Genomic DNA, 14,804 nt, shown 5'->3' with positions numbered 1-14,804 from the left:
CCATGAGCAGAATGTTTGTTTATTCAATTAGTATGGATAAACACATGTCAAGAGTAATTATACCCCAAGTTTGAGGGGGTATATAGGAGTGAGCTTGTCGGTCGGTCTGTTGGTCGGTCTGTCTGTCTGTCGGTTTTCATGGTTTCCGGACGATAACTCATGAAAGGCTGGACAGATTTGAAAACTTTTTGGTACACAGGTGTAGCATCAGAAGATACAGGTCAAGTTTAATATTGGGGCTGGTGGGGCCAAGGTCAAGGTCACTGTTACTAAAAATAGAAAAACGGTTTCCGGCTGATAACTCATGAAAGGCTTGACAGATTTGAAAAAATTTTGGTACACAGGTGTAACATCAGAAGATACAGGTCAGGTTTGATATTGGGGCTGGTGGGGCCAAGGTCAAGGTCACTGTTACTAAAAATAGAAAAACGGTTTCCGGACGATAACTCATGAAAGGCTTGACAGATTTGAAAAAATTTTGGTACACAGGTGTAACATCAGAAGATACAGCTCAAGTTCGATATTGGGGCTGGTGGGGCCAAGGTCAAGGTCACTGTTACTAAAAAAAGAAAAAGGGTTTCTGGACGATAACTCATGAAAGGCTAAACGGATTTGAACAATTTTTGGTACACAGGTGTAACATCAGAAGATACAGATCAAGTTCGATATTGGGGCTGGTGGGGTCAAGGTCACTGTTACTAAAAATAGAAAAATGGTTTCCGGACGATAACTCATGAAATGCTTGACAGATTTGAACATTTTTTGGTAAACAGGTGTAACATCAGAAGATACAGGTCAAGTTCGATATTGGGGCTGGTGGGGCCAAGGTCAAGGTCACTGTTACTAAAAATAGAAAAATGGTTTCTGCTTCATAACTTTAATTAGGCATGAGATATTGTGATGAAACTTGCTGTATAGGCAGCCTCTGTGAAGACAATGCTTGTGATTGAAAATGGGGCCAGTGGAGTAAAGGTTTTTGTGCACTGTTACGAAAATAGAAAAAACGGTTTCCGGACAAACAATACATGCATGATAAAAGAAGATGCAGTGTGCAGTAACCTTAGTTATGGCCTCTTTTCAAAGGAATGGTTTGCCATTCCTGTGCTCAGGCGGCATTTGGGGGTATTCGTCACTCCTGTGACAGCTCTAGTTAAAGCCCGAAGTGACAAGTGACTATCGCTCTGTTTGTAACCAGTAACTGTGTCAAACTCAATGACGTCAATAACTCTCCATTATGTAAATAAACGATAACCTCGGCAGATCTCGCTAATTACAATGGCAGTGAAAAACAGCTACGCTAAATATCAATATCAAAATTTTTGGGTACATCAGATAAAGGTTTTGTGTGGTCTGTATATAACCCCCAGACCACTCAAAACCTTTATGTGATGTACCCCTTTTGGATAAGAGAACTACAATAATTGTACATGCATAATTCTTATCATCTTTTAATAATTAATTATATGTTCAACAGAGTCAGTAAATATTTCGCCTTTTTTTTAAACTTTTTGAAAGCTTTATTATTTATATGTTTCACTATAACTTATCTACCTATATTTATGCCCCCTTTTGAAAAAAGTGGGGTATATTGTTTTGCACATGTCGGTCGGTCGGTCGGTCTGTCTGTCTGTCGGTCGGTCGGTCGGAATACCAAATGGTTTCCGATCAATAACTTGAGAACGCTTTGACCGAGGGACCTCATACTTGGTATGTGTATTGGTCATCACCAGCAGATGAACCCTATTGATTTTGAGGTCAGTGGGTCAAAGGTCAAGGTCAGTGTGACCTTTACATGAAAAACGGTTTCCGATCAATAACTTGAGAACGCTTTGACCCAGGAACCTCATACTTGGTAGGTGTATTGGTCATGACCAGCAGATGAACCCTATTGATTTTGAGGTCAGTGGGTCAATGGTCAAGGTCAGTGTGACCTTAACATGAAAAACGGTTTCCGATCAATAACTTGAGAACGCTTTGACCCAGGGACCTCATACTAGGTAGGCTTATTGGTCATGACCAGCAGATGAACCCTATTGATTTTGAGGTCAGTGGGTCAAAGGTCAAGGTCAGTGTGACCTTTACATGAAAAACGGTTTCCGATCAATAACTTGAGAACGCTTTGACCCAGGAACCTCATACTTGGTAGGTGTATTGGTCATGACCAGCAGATGAACCCTATTGATTTTGAGGTCAAAGGTCAAGGTCAGTGTGACCTTAACATGAAAAACGGTTTCCGATCAATAACTTGAGAACGCTTTGACCCAGGGACCTCATACTAGGTAGGCTTATTGGTCATGACCAGCAGATGAACCCTATTGATTTTGAGGTCAGTGGGTCAAAGGTCAAGGTCAGTGTGACCTTTACATGAAAAACGGTTTCCGATCAATAACTTGAGAACGCTTTGACCCAGGGACCTCATACTTGGTAGGTGTATTGGTCATGACCAGCAGATGAACCCTATTGATTTTGAGGTCAGTGGGTCAAAGGTCAAGGTCAGTGTGACCTTTACATGAAAAACGGTTTCCGATCAATAACTTGAGAACGCTTTGACCCAGGGACCTCATACTAGGTAGGCTTATTGGTCATGACCAGCAGATGAACCCTATTGATTTTGAGGTCAGTGGGTCAAAGGTCAAGGTCAGTGTGACTGTAAGCTGAAAAAAGGTTTTCTGATTGTCCATATTTTTTTAATGCATGCACAGATGATTGGGATTGATGTATAAATGTTTGTATAGAAATGATTTTCTTTTATGTTACTATTTTAGTTGGGCATTTATTTGCCTTCTTAAGTTATCATAAGTAGATGACCTGCCTCATATGCATCCAATGACAAATCAGCTGTCATTTCAGTCCATGCATATTTCATTCAATTGTCCAAATATTTCTGGCAACTTGGCGCTCAGGGGGCATAATGTTTGACAAACATCTCTTGTTTTTTCTGTGGGGTGGGGAGAGCGATTTTTTAGTCTGCGAGAAGTTCACTTTGCTTAATAAATTGATGCATTGACACATTGACTTGTCCAGATTAAGGAACATTTATTGAACTATTGAAATTGAATGAGTGTGCTCGTTTTGTAGTCAAAATCATAATAAAACTTCAATAAATTCTTCCAAACAAATGATTATTTATGGTGTTTATGTTTGGGCTAGTGAAATTGGTTTTGGGCTAGTAAAATTTCCCATCTGGTAGCCCGAATGGGCTTGTGGATTCAAATCTGAATTTCGTACACTGGGTCAACAACAGCAGTGAGAACATGATCACTATTAAATATGACTGTGGCACAACTGTACTTAGAGGGACTGTGACTTGGTCTATCCTTCCAGTTGTTTGTTTTACATGAACGGTATGTGCATGAGGAAACTGACTCTACACTATTCCACCACTATTATTGAAACGCTTCAATCAACGTTTTATCAACCCATAGTTTAGCCTATTTATCATTAATATAATATCTTTCCCTCACTGCATTTCAGGCGATGTACGCAAGTGTAATTCCGGGAGAGTATATGCGTGGGAATATTGGACAGATGATCAGCTTTCCCAGCTGGCTTGGGAAGAACTCCACCACTGGCAAGAACGACCGAATTCTCCAGGAGCTCCGCACACACATGAGGCTACAGTGAGTTGCCTCAGTGTTTTTTTTAAGGCCTGTCATAAGATAGGAAATTTAATGAATTCACTGGCAGCAGATGGCATCCGCTCAGTTGTCTGCACTCTAGAAAAGCTTTTTTCCATTCATCAAACTTAGACAATGCGTGTATGGGCATAGTATCTCGGCAAAGTTCGATAACAAGCCATCTAACTTCAGAGTAATGGCCCTTGAATTGCTTGAATTATATAAACTTAAAATTAATGCATTTATGATTTCGATGGGCATATCTTATGACAGTTTTCCATTCTTGATCTCTACAATTTACCGCCCTTTAAAGGCTCTTTCCCCTTGAAAAAAAGTGTACATTTTCTGCAATAAGCTGTTATCTTTTCCTGATATGCTGGACACCGTTTCTGTAATGGCATAATTTCAAAAAACACAAACAAGGTCATCAAATAACTAGCTATAACACAGTTTATTTTATATTTAAATGTCTAAACAGGTTTTTCTGCTGTCATACCATTTACTTGGTACGGTGGTGCAATTTTCCAAAGTCTGAAATGTTCCCAATTTTTGGAAGACAAAGTTGGTGGAGACTTTAAAAAAACAACACGCTGAACATTACTAGTCACATCGATGTATGGTGGGTCTCTTAACCTTTAAATATTTATTTTCAGGATTTCCGGTGACAAGCGTGCGCTGAATCTGGACTACCTACCATTCATGCGTTACTCTTTGACGGAGCCACTGGTATCGCGTGAGGCCGAGGGGGTACCAGATGTCATTCACATGATGGATGAATATGACATCATCAAGGACGATTTTGATAACATCCTTGACGTCACCAAGTGGCCGAACAGTTCAGATCCTCTCAGTAAACTCAGCTCCAAGGTACACAGATCTATGGACTTAGGATTTTTTTGCCCATACCCAATGCTAAAATTTGTTGTTTTTTAGCTCACCTGTCACGTAGTGACAAGGTGAGCTTTTGTGATCACTCTTCGTCCGTCGTCCGTCCGTCCGTCCGTCCGTCCGTCCGTCCGTTCACAATTGCTTGTGAACACAATAGAGGTCACAATTTTGACCTAATCTTTATGAAACTTGGTCAAACTGATCATCTCTATGAAATCTAGGTCAAGTTCGATATTGGGTCATCTGGGGTCAAAAACTAGGTCACTAGGTCAATTAGTAGAAAAACCTTGTGAACACAATAGAGGTCACAATTTTAGCCTAATCTCAATGCAACTTGGTCAGAATGGTCATCTCTATAAAATCTAGGTCAAGTTCGATATTGGGTCATCCGCGGTCAATAATTAGGTCACTAGGTCAATTAGTAGAAAAACCTTTTGAACACAATAGAGGTCACAATTTTAGCCTAATCTCAATGCAACTTGGTCAGAATGATCATCTCTATAAAATGTAGGTCAAGTTCGATATTGGGTCATCCGCGGTCAACAACTAGGTCACTAGGTCAATTAGTACAAAAACCTTGTGAACACAATAGAGGTCACAATTTTAGCCTAATCTCAATGCAAGTTGGTCAGAATAATCATCTCTATAAAATCTAGGTCAAGTTCGATATTGGGTCATCCGCAGTCAATAACTAGGTCACTAGGTCAATTATTAGAAAAACCTTGTGAACACAACAGAGGTCACAATTTTGACCTAATCTTTATGAAACTTGGTCAGACTGATCATCTCTATGAAATCTAGGTCAAGTTCGATATTGGGTCATCTGGGGTCAAAAACTAGGTCAGTAGGTCAATTAGTAGAAATACCTTGTGAACACATTAGAGGTCACAATTTTAGCCTAATCTCAATGCAACTTGGTTAGAATGATCATCTCTATAAAATCTAGGTCAAGTTCGATATTGTGTCATCCGCGGTCAATAACTAGGTCGCTAGGTCAATTAGTAGAAAAACCTTGTGAACACAATAGAGGTCACAATTTTAGCCTAATCTCAATGCAAATTGCTCAGAATGATCATCGCTGTAAAATGTAGGTCAAGTTTGATATTGGGTCATTCACGGTCAATAACTAGGTCACTAGGTCAATTAGTACAAAAACCTTGTGAACACAATAGAGGTCACAATTTTAGCCTAATCTCAATGCAACTTGGTCAGAATGATCATCCTTATAAAATCTAGGTCAAGTTCGATATTGGGTCATCCGCGGTCAATAACTAGGTCACTAGGTCAATTAGTACAAAAACCTTGTGAACACAATAGAGGTCACAATTTTAGGCTAATCTTAATGCAACTTGGTCAGAATGATCATCTCTATAAAATCTGGGTCAATTTCGATATTGGGTCATACGCAGTCAATAACTAGGTCACTAGGTCAATTATTAGAAAAACCTTGTGAACAAAATAGAGGTCACAATTTTAGCCTTATCTTAATGAAACTTGGTCAGAATGATCATCTTAACATAAGCTAGGTCAAGTTCCATATTGGGTCAACCCAGGTCAAAAACTAGGTCACTAGGTCAATTAGTAGAAAAACCTTGTGAACACAACAGAGGTCACAATTTTGACCTAATCTTTATGAAACTTGGTCAGACTGATCATCTCTATGAAATCTAGGTCAAGTTCGATATTGGGTCATCTGGGGTCAAAAACTAGGTCAGTAGGTCAATTAGAAGAAATACCTTGTGAACACATTAGAGGTCACAATTTTAGCCTAATCTCAATGCAACTTGGTCAGAATGATCATCTCTATAAAATCTAGGTCAAGTTCGATATTGTGTCATCCGCGGTCAATAACTAGGTCACTAGGTCAATTAGTAGAAAAACCTTGTGAACACAATAGAGGTCACAATTTTAGCCTAATCTCAATGCAAATTGCTCAGAATGATCATCGCTGTAAAATGTAGGTCAAGTTTGATATTGGGTCATTCACGGTCAATAACTAGGTCACTAGGTCAATTAGTACGAAAACCTTGTGAACACAATAGAGGTCACAATTTTAGCCTAATCTCAATGCAAGTTGGTCAGAATAATCATCTTTATAAAATCTAGGTCAAGTTCGATATTGGGTCATCCGCAGTCAATAACTAGGTCACTAGGTCAATTATTAGAAAAACCTTGTGAACACAACAGAGGTCACAATTTTGACCTAATCTTTATGAAACTTGGTCAGACTGATCATCTCTATGAAATCTAGGTCAAGTTCGATATTGGGTCATCTGGGGTCAAAAACTAGGTCACTAGGTCAATTAGTAGAAATACATTGTGAACACATTAGAGGTCACAATTTTAGCCTAATCTCAATGCAACTTGGTCAGAATGATCATCTCTATAAAATCTGGGTCAATTTCGATATTGGGTCATACGCAGTCAATAACTAGGTCACTAGGTCAATTATTAAAAAAACCTTGTGAACAAAATAGAGGTCACAATTTTAGGCTAATCTTAATGCAACTTGGTCAGAATGATCATCTCTATAAAATCTGGGTCAATTTTGATATTGGGTCATACGCAGTCAATAACTAGGTCACTAGGTCAATTATTAGAAAAACCTTGTGAACAAAATAGAGGTCACAATTTTAGCCTTATCTTAATGAAACTTGGTCAGAATGATCATCTTAACATAAGCTAGGTCAAGTTCCATATTGGGTCAACCCAGGTCAAAAACTAGGTCACTAGGTCAATTAGTAGAAAAACCTTGTGAACACAATAGAGGTCACAATTTTAGCCTAATCTCAATGCAACTTGGTCAGAATGATCATCGCTATAAAATCTAGGTCAAGTTCGATATTGGGTCATTCACGGTCAATAACTAGGTCACTAGGTCAATTATTACAAAAACCTTGTGAACACAATAGAGATCACAATTTTAGCCTAATCTCAATGCAACTTGGTCAGAATGATCATCTCTATAAAATCTAGGTCAAGTTTGATATTGGGTCATTCACGGTCAATAACTAGGTCACTAGGTCAATTAGTACAAAAACCTTGTGAACACAATAGAGGTCACAATTTTAGGCTAATCTTAATGCAACTTGGTCAGAATGATCATCTCTATAAAATCTGGGTCAAGTTCGATATTGGGTCATACGCAGTCAATAACTAGGTCACTAGGTCAATTATTAGAAAAACCTTGTGAACAAAATAGAGGTCACAATTTTAGCCTTATCTTAATGAAACTTGGTCAGAATGATCATCTTAACATAAGCTAGGTCAAGTTCCATATTGGGTCAACCCAGGTCAAAAACTAGGTCACTAGGTCAATTATTTTTATTTACCGGTGATATTTGAACATAAATGTCTATGTTTGAGAACTTTCAGCTGTTTCATATATCTGATAAATATGATTATCATTTTGCAAGTGCAACTACTGACTCTTAAATAATGTCTATTTGGATTTTCTTGTATCATTCTATTTATGGCAGATATTAATTGTTCTTATTAAGACTTACAATCACATTATATAAATATTTTTGGATTTATTATTGATTTACATAACCATACGTAATTCTACTAAATTTTATTTCCAATTTATAATAATATCTTTTTAGATTTTTTTTTTATGAAATTGCCTTTTTAGCTCACCTGTCACTTTGTGACATGGTGAGCTTTTGTGATCGCCTTTTGTCCGTCGTGAGGCGTGCGTCGTCCGTCAACAATTTACTTAAAAGACATCTCCTCCTTAACCGCTAGGCCAATATTAATAAAACTTCATAGGTTCCTTGGGTTGTCTTCTATCAAAGTTGTTCAAAGAATTCAATTCCATACAGAACTCTGGTTGCCATGGCAACCAAAAGGAAAAACTTTAAAAATCTTCTTCTCCCAAACCACAAGGCTTAGGCCGTTGATATATGGTAGGTAGGATCACCAAATGGTCTTCTACCAAGATTGTTCAAATTATGGCCCTGGGGTCAAAATTGGCCACGTCCCGGGGGTCATGGGTTTTCTCTATATGTTTATAGTGAAAACTTCAAAAATCTTCTCCTCTGAACTTACTTGGCCTAGAGCTTAGATATTTGGCATGATTCATCGTCTAGTGGACCTCTACAAAGTTTGTTCAAATTATGGCCCTGGGGTCAAAATTGGCCCCGCCCCGGGGGTCATGGGTATACTTGATATGTTTATAGTTAAAACTTCAAAAATCTTCTCCTCTTAACTTACTTGGACTAGAGCTTAGATATTTGGCATGATTCATCGTCTAGTGGACCTCTACAAAGTTTGTTCAAATTATGGCCCTGGGGTCAAAATTGGCGCTGCCCCGAGGGGTCATTGGTTTTCTCTATATGTTTATAGTGAAAACCTTAAAAAATCTTCTCCTCTGAACTTACTTGGCCTAGAGCTTAGATATTTGGCATGATTCATCGTCTAGTGGACCTCTACAAAGTTTGTTCAAATTATGGCCCTTGGGTCAAAATTGGCCCCGCCCCGGGGGTAATGGATTTTCTCTATATGTTTATAGTGAAAACTTCAAAAATCTTCTCCTCTGAACTTACTTGGCCTAGAGCTTAGATATTTGGCATGATTCATCGTCTAGTGGACCTCTACAAAGTTTGTTCAAATTATGGCCCTGGGGTCAAAATTGGCCCCGCCCCGGGGGGTCATGGGTATTCTCTATATGTTTATAGTTAAAACTTCAAAAATCTTCTCCTCTGAACTTACTTGGACTAGAGCTTAGATATTTGGCATGATTCATCGTCTAGTGGACCTTTACAAAGATTGTTCAAATTATGGCCTTGGATTCAAAATTGGCCCCGCCCCGGGGGTAATGGGTTTTCTCTATATGTTTATAGTGAAAACTTCAAAAATCTTCTCCTTTGAACTTACTTGGACTAGAGCTTAGATATTTGGCATGGTTCATCGTCTAGTTGACCTCTACAAAGATTGTTCAAATTATGGCCTTGGGGTCAAAATTGACCCCGCCCTGGGGGGTCATGGGTATACTTGATATGTTTATAGTTAAAACTTCAAAAATCTTCTCCTCTTAACTTACTTGGACTAGAGCTTAGATATTTGGCATGATTCATCGTCTAGTGGACCTCTACAAAGATTGTTCAAATTATGGCCTTTGGGTCAAAATTGGCCCCGCCCCGGGGGGTCATGGGTTTTCTCTATATGTTTATAGTAAATAAAATAAAAAATCTCTTCTGAACTTACGTTGCTTAGAGCTTAGATATTTGGCATGATTCATCGTCTAGTGGACCTCTACAAAGATTGTTCAAAATTGGCCCCGCCCCGGGGGGTCATGGGTTTTCTCTATATGTTTATAGTTAAAACTTCAAAAATCTTCTCCTCTGAACTTACTTGGACTAGAGCTTAGATATTTGGCATGATTCATCATCTAGTGGACCTCTACAAAGATTGTTCAAATTATGGCCTTGGGGTCAAAATTGGCCCCGCCCCCTTGGGGGGTCATGGGTTTTCTCTATATGTTTATAGTGAAAACTTCAAAAATCATCTCCTCTGAACTTACGTGGCTTAGAGCTTAGATATTTGGCATGATTCATCGTCTAGTGGACCTCTACAAAGTTTGTTCAAATTATGGCCCTGGGGTCAACATTGGCCACACCCCGGGGCTAATGGTTTTTCTCTATATGGGTTATAGTGAAAACTTAAAAAATCTTCTTCGAACTCACAAAGACAAATAACGTCTTAATTTAAACTGGATAACATATTTAGTACACATACCAATTTTCAATATGGGCCACATACAACAATTAATTACAAATATACATATATAGATACACACGTAAAATCAAGTAGTGACAAGAGCTTAGATATTTGGCATGATATACCATCTAGTTGACTTGTACCAATATTGTTCAATCTTTGGCTCTGGGGTCAAAAAATGGCCCCACCCGGGCGGTCATGGGTTTCCTTATATATGTATATGATGAAAACTTAAGTAATCTTCTTCTCCGAAACCAAAAGGCGAAGGCCTTAGATATTTGGTATGAAGCATCGTTTATCGGACCACTATTAAGATTGTTCAAACTTTAGCCCTGGGGTCAAAATTGGCCACGCCCCGTGTTCATAGGCTTAGGTTTTCAATATTTGTATATAATGGAAGAATGTGCAATATATGACAGGTGAGCGATTCAGGGCCATTTGGCCCTCTTGTTTCCAAATGTTGATGAAAAGTTTCCAATCAGAAATTTTAATTTTTTTCTTAGCTTATCAATTTTTGAAGAACAAAAAGTGTCTAGGTATATCTTGTGTGGGGTTATCCAATGTGGCAAATCTGTGACCATATTTGCCTAACATGAAAACTGTTGAAGGTGCATGTAGTTATGAATTTATATACCTTCAACAACTGCCATTTTGCAGACAAAGGCAGCTTTCACTCGGCAGTACAATAAGGAGGTGCATATGACACCCTACTCTACGGGGGCCGTAGCCAAGAAAAAGAGGGGCGGGGGTGGGGGTGATCTGCCCGACCCCCTGGGTGAGGGAGAGGAAGGGGGAGGCCCAGAAGAGGAGGAGGAGGGTGAAGATGATACTATTGAGACAGACACCATGATTAAGGTGAGCTTTGTCTTATTTAACTGAATAAAGAGAGCTCTAGTGGTCTAGATGTCCAACTTTCACCCTAGAGTTATGGTAGTGGGTTTGAGCTACATCAGGGTTATGTGCTGTTTGCTTCTTAAAGTGGACACCATGGTTTCTGCTCTGAAAACAGACTCCAGCATGTTACATTTCTGCTTATGAAAGGTGGCTGTTTTCAATATCGAGCAAAGATATATATTGATATTAACTAATTGAAGAAAGTTAAGTAGACCTCCGTACAGCCAAGCGTGTTCCAAAATCAGAACAGCGAAGCGTGTTCCAAAATCAACCTTATTTTTAACGTATAAAGTGATTATAGCTTTTAGCTCATCTGTTTTTAGGTATTGTTATAGCGCTGCTGTCGTCTCAACGTAACCTTTGGTCATAACGCACAAATAGTTCGAGATATTTGCATGAAACTTAAAATACATGTTGCCAGTGACAATAGTCACATGACTTTTGTATAGCAAGGCCCTTAACACTTTGACTTGAATACATTGTTGAGTTATGCCCCTTGACAAAATGAGAAAACATGAGGGTTGTCATTTATTTTCTGATCTGACTGACTTGAGGAAACATTCAATTTCTAAAATACAGTATTTGTTTTACAGAAGAAGGCCAAGACGGCACCAAAGGCGAGTGCAAAGACAGAGACAAAGGGGAAAGGCAAGGGTCCTGCGAAGGGGAAAGGGGAACCGAAGGGAAAGGGCAAGGGTAAACGCTGACCTGAGAGAAAACAAGCAGAAAGAGACCTGCCAGGGGAAAGGAAGTTTCAATTGCTGACATGAGCTACATGTAGATATAAGAGGGAGGGAATTTTTATGGTTCACGGAGGATGGTGTATATAAAAGTGGCTCTTTTAGGAATGGAAACCTGCATTAAAGTGTGTGATAACATTGATAACATTATAGCATAACATTGATGATTGTATATGTACATGTACATATCAGAACTTTGAACTCAGTGTTTTTGTTAAAGCAGAGGTCAACGTTGTTTTCTGTTGCTGTACTTGATTGAAGTTGTAGTAATGGTTTGGATGATCTTCCTCAATTTTGTTAGAGAAGTTCAGTTACTTCTAGAAATTAGAAAGTGCTGTTATTCTTCAGTGGTATTACTGAAATACTTACATTAATTTTTAAATGCTTACCAGTAAGTGTTGTGCTTTGTTCTTGCATTGGTTATATTTCCTTACCTCAACCAGATTGGAAAATGTTGCCCTAATATGTGCTTAGTCTTTAAATTCATGAATTGTAAATCAATGATACAATTGGGTGGACGGTTGTTGTGGAAATATTGTGCTATCAAAATGTGCATGTTTAGACTTAATTTATGACATTTTGAGTGTGGATTATGTGAACAGTATGTTGATTGTGCTGAAATATACTATACCTTAGAAGTGTTATATTGTTTTTATAGTTTATGAAACTTTAAGCAATGAGGATTTTACCATTATGTGTGGTGCCTTGATTTTCCACATAATGTATTTGTAATATTATAGTTTTGGTTTTGTTCGTTCGTTGTACAACATGTAACAAGAAGCAAATGACTGTTTCCAGTTTCCTGACAAACCCTGGTTATTTTAACCCAATCCAAATTATGCCCCCATGCGACATATAGTTATTGCATTGTCTGGCAGTCCAATGTTGCTGTAACTTCCTCAATTTCATTCAAATTTCTATCAAACAAACTATAAAATTTTATAGGAGTGAGCTTGTCGGTCGGTCTGTCTGTCTGTCGGTCGGTCTGTCAGTTTTCATGGTTTCCGGACGATAACTCGTGAAAGACTAGACAGATTTGAAAAAAATTTGGTACACAGGTGTAACATCAGAAGATACATGTCAAGTTCGATATTGGGGCTGGTGGGGCCAAGGTCAAGGTCACTTACTAAAAATAGAAAAACGCTTTCCGGACGATAACATGAAAGGCTTGACAGATTTGAACAATTTTTGGTACACAGTTGTAACATCAGAAGATACAGGTCAAGTTCGATATTGGGGCTGGTGGGGCCAAGGTCACTGTTACTAAAAATAGAAAAACGGTTTCCGGACGATAACTCATGAACGGCTTGACAGATTTGAAAAATTTGTGGTACACAGTTGTAACATCAGAAGATACAGGTCAAGTTCGATATTGGGGCTGGTGGGGCCAAGGTCAAGGTCAATGTTACTAAAAATAGAAAAACGGTTTCTGGACGATAACTCATGAAAGGCTTGACAGATTTGAACACTTTTTGGTACACAGGTGTAACATCAGAAGATACAGATCAAGTTCGATATTGGGGCTGGTGGGGTCAAGGTCACTGTTACTAAAAATAGAAAAATGGTTTCCGGACGATAACTCATGAAAGACTTGACAGATTTGAACATTTTTTGGTGCACAGGTGTTACATCAGAAGATACAGGTCAAGTTCGATATTGGGGCTGGTGGGGCCAAGGTCAAGGTCACTGTTTGTGGCGAAGTTTCTTTTATTTATTTAATTGGCCCCAAACTTGCCACACTGGAGTTGAGAGCTACAAAGACATACTTTTCTTCAAACTTTTATATATTTCTTTTATTAACACAAAGTTGCCACAAATGTATGATTTTAATTTATTCACAAATCCAAAAAGTAAGCAATAATCCAATTTCGTTTTATATCAAATAAAGATGGTTCACAAATGTCTAAAATAAACTGATATAATGTAAGTCCAGAAAGATCCAACGTTAATTTATCTCTGGCGAATATAAATCGCACGTCTTTATATACTTAGTGCAAGAGCTTGAAATGCACGAGAATTCCGAGTTACATGATATCCCGTTTCAACGGAGCAGTCTCCGGCGGAGCAAAGGCACCGTTACAACACAATGGCGGTTCTAATCCATTATGTAAACTTTAGCGGAGCAATGCCGTATAGTAAATATTTAACATGTGAAAATATAGTACATGAAGTGAATAAACCTTTGTAAGAGTTGCATACACAATCTTTAACAATTTTAGTTGTATACAATACTAACATTAAGAAAATTAGTATTTATATTGCAAATAAAACATATGACTACACAAGTATAACAGTTATGCATATAGTCAATGTTACTCTCGCGACAATTCGCGACACTGTTACTAAAAATAGGAAAATGGTTTCTGCTTCATAACTTTAATTGGGCATGAGATATTGTGATGAAACTTGCTGTATAGGCAGCCTCTGTGAAGACAATGCTTGTGATTGAAAATGGGGCCAGTGGAGTAAAGGTTTTTGTGCACTGTTACGAAAATAGAAAAACGGTTTCCGGACAAACAATACATGCATGGTAAAAGAAGATGCAGTGTGCAGTAACCTTGGAGTTATGGCCTCTTTTCAAAGGAGTGGTTTGCCATTCCTTTGAAATTTAATATTTCCCCCGGTCTTCCGGCGGGGGATAAAAAATCTCCCGGAATTTATAAAAAGATATTTAAAAAATCAGCCTTTTTGAACAATACCGCTGGAACGGTCTACTGAAATATAGCATGTATGTTATAATGTGTATTGCTCATCAAAGAATACTTCTTATTTTAACCCATAATTTTGAGTCATTATTCATTTCAATGAATGCCAATAATTAACCGCACCACTGTTGCTTTTAATTGTGCGAGTAAGTAAACATAAATATATAAATTTTACATGGGTTTTAACATCCGCACGACAGTGAATTTCACAGCTTTGTAACAATGTATTGATTTTACTA

The 14,804-nt window shown here is 38.3% G+C and overlaps 1 protein-coding gene across 2 annotated transcripts in view; it reads left to right on the top strand.

Annotated features, from left to right (window-relative positions):
• Nucleotides 1-12,497, top strand: part of LOC128206015 (replication factor C subunit 1-like) — a 34,332-nt gene extending 21,835 nt beyond the window's left edge. For both annotated transcript variants that reach the window (XM_052908137.1, XM_052908136.1), the window contains exons 20-23: nucleotides 3,475-3,620; nucleotides 4,271-4,484; nucleotides 10,884-11,081; nucleotides 11,714-12,497. In XM_052908137.1, the coding sequence (XP_052764097.1) occupies nucleotides 3,475-3,620; nucleotides 4,271-4,484; nucleotides 10,884-11,081; nucleotides 11,714-11,827 (672 nt within the window). In that variant the 3' untranslated portion in view covers nucleotides 11,828-12,497. The remainder of the gene's footprint in view (nucleotides 1-3,474; nucleotides 3,621-4,270; nucleotides 4,485-10,883; nucleotides 11,082-11,713) is intronic.
• The last annotated feature ends 2,307 nt before the right edge of the window (nucleotides 12,498-14,804 follow it).

Source organism: Mya arenaria, chromosome 10, assembly GCF_026914265.1.
Source record: "Mya arenaria isolate MELC-2E11 chromosome 10, ASM2691426v1".
NCBI lineage: Eukaryota > Metazoa > Mollusca > Bivalvia > Myida > Myidae > Mya > Mya arenaria.
The sequence above is the reverse complement of the archived record's forward strand: the minus strand, read 5'-3'. Positions and strand labels throughout refer to the sequence as shown.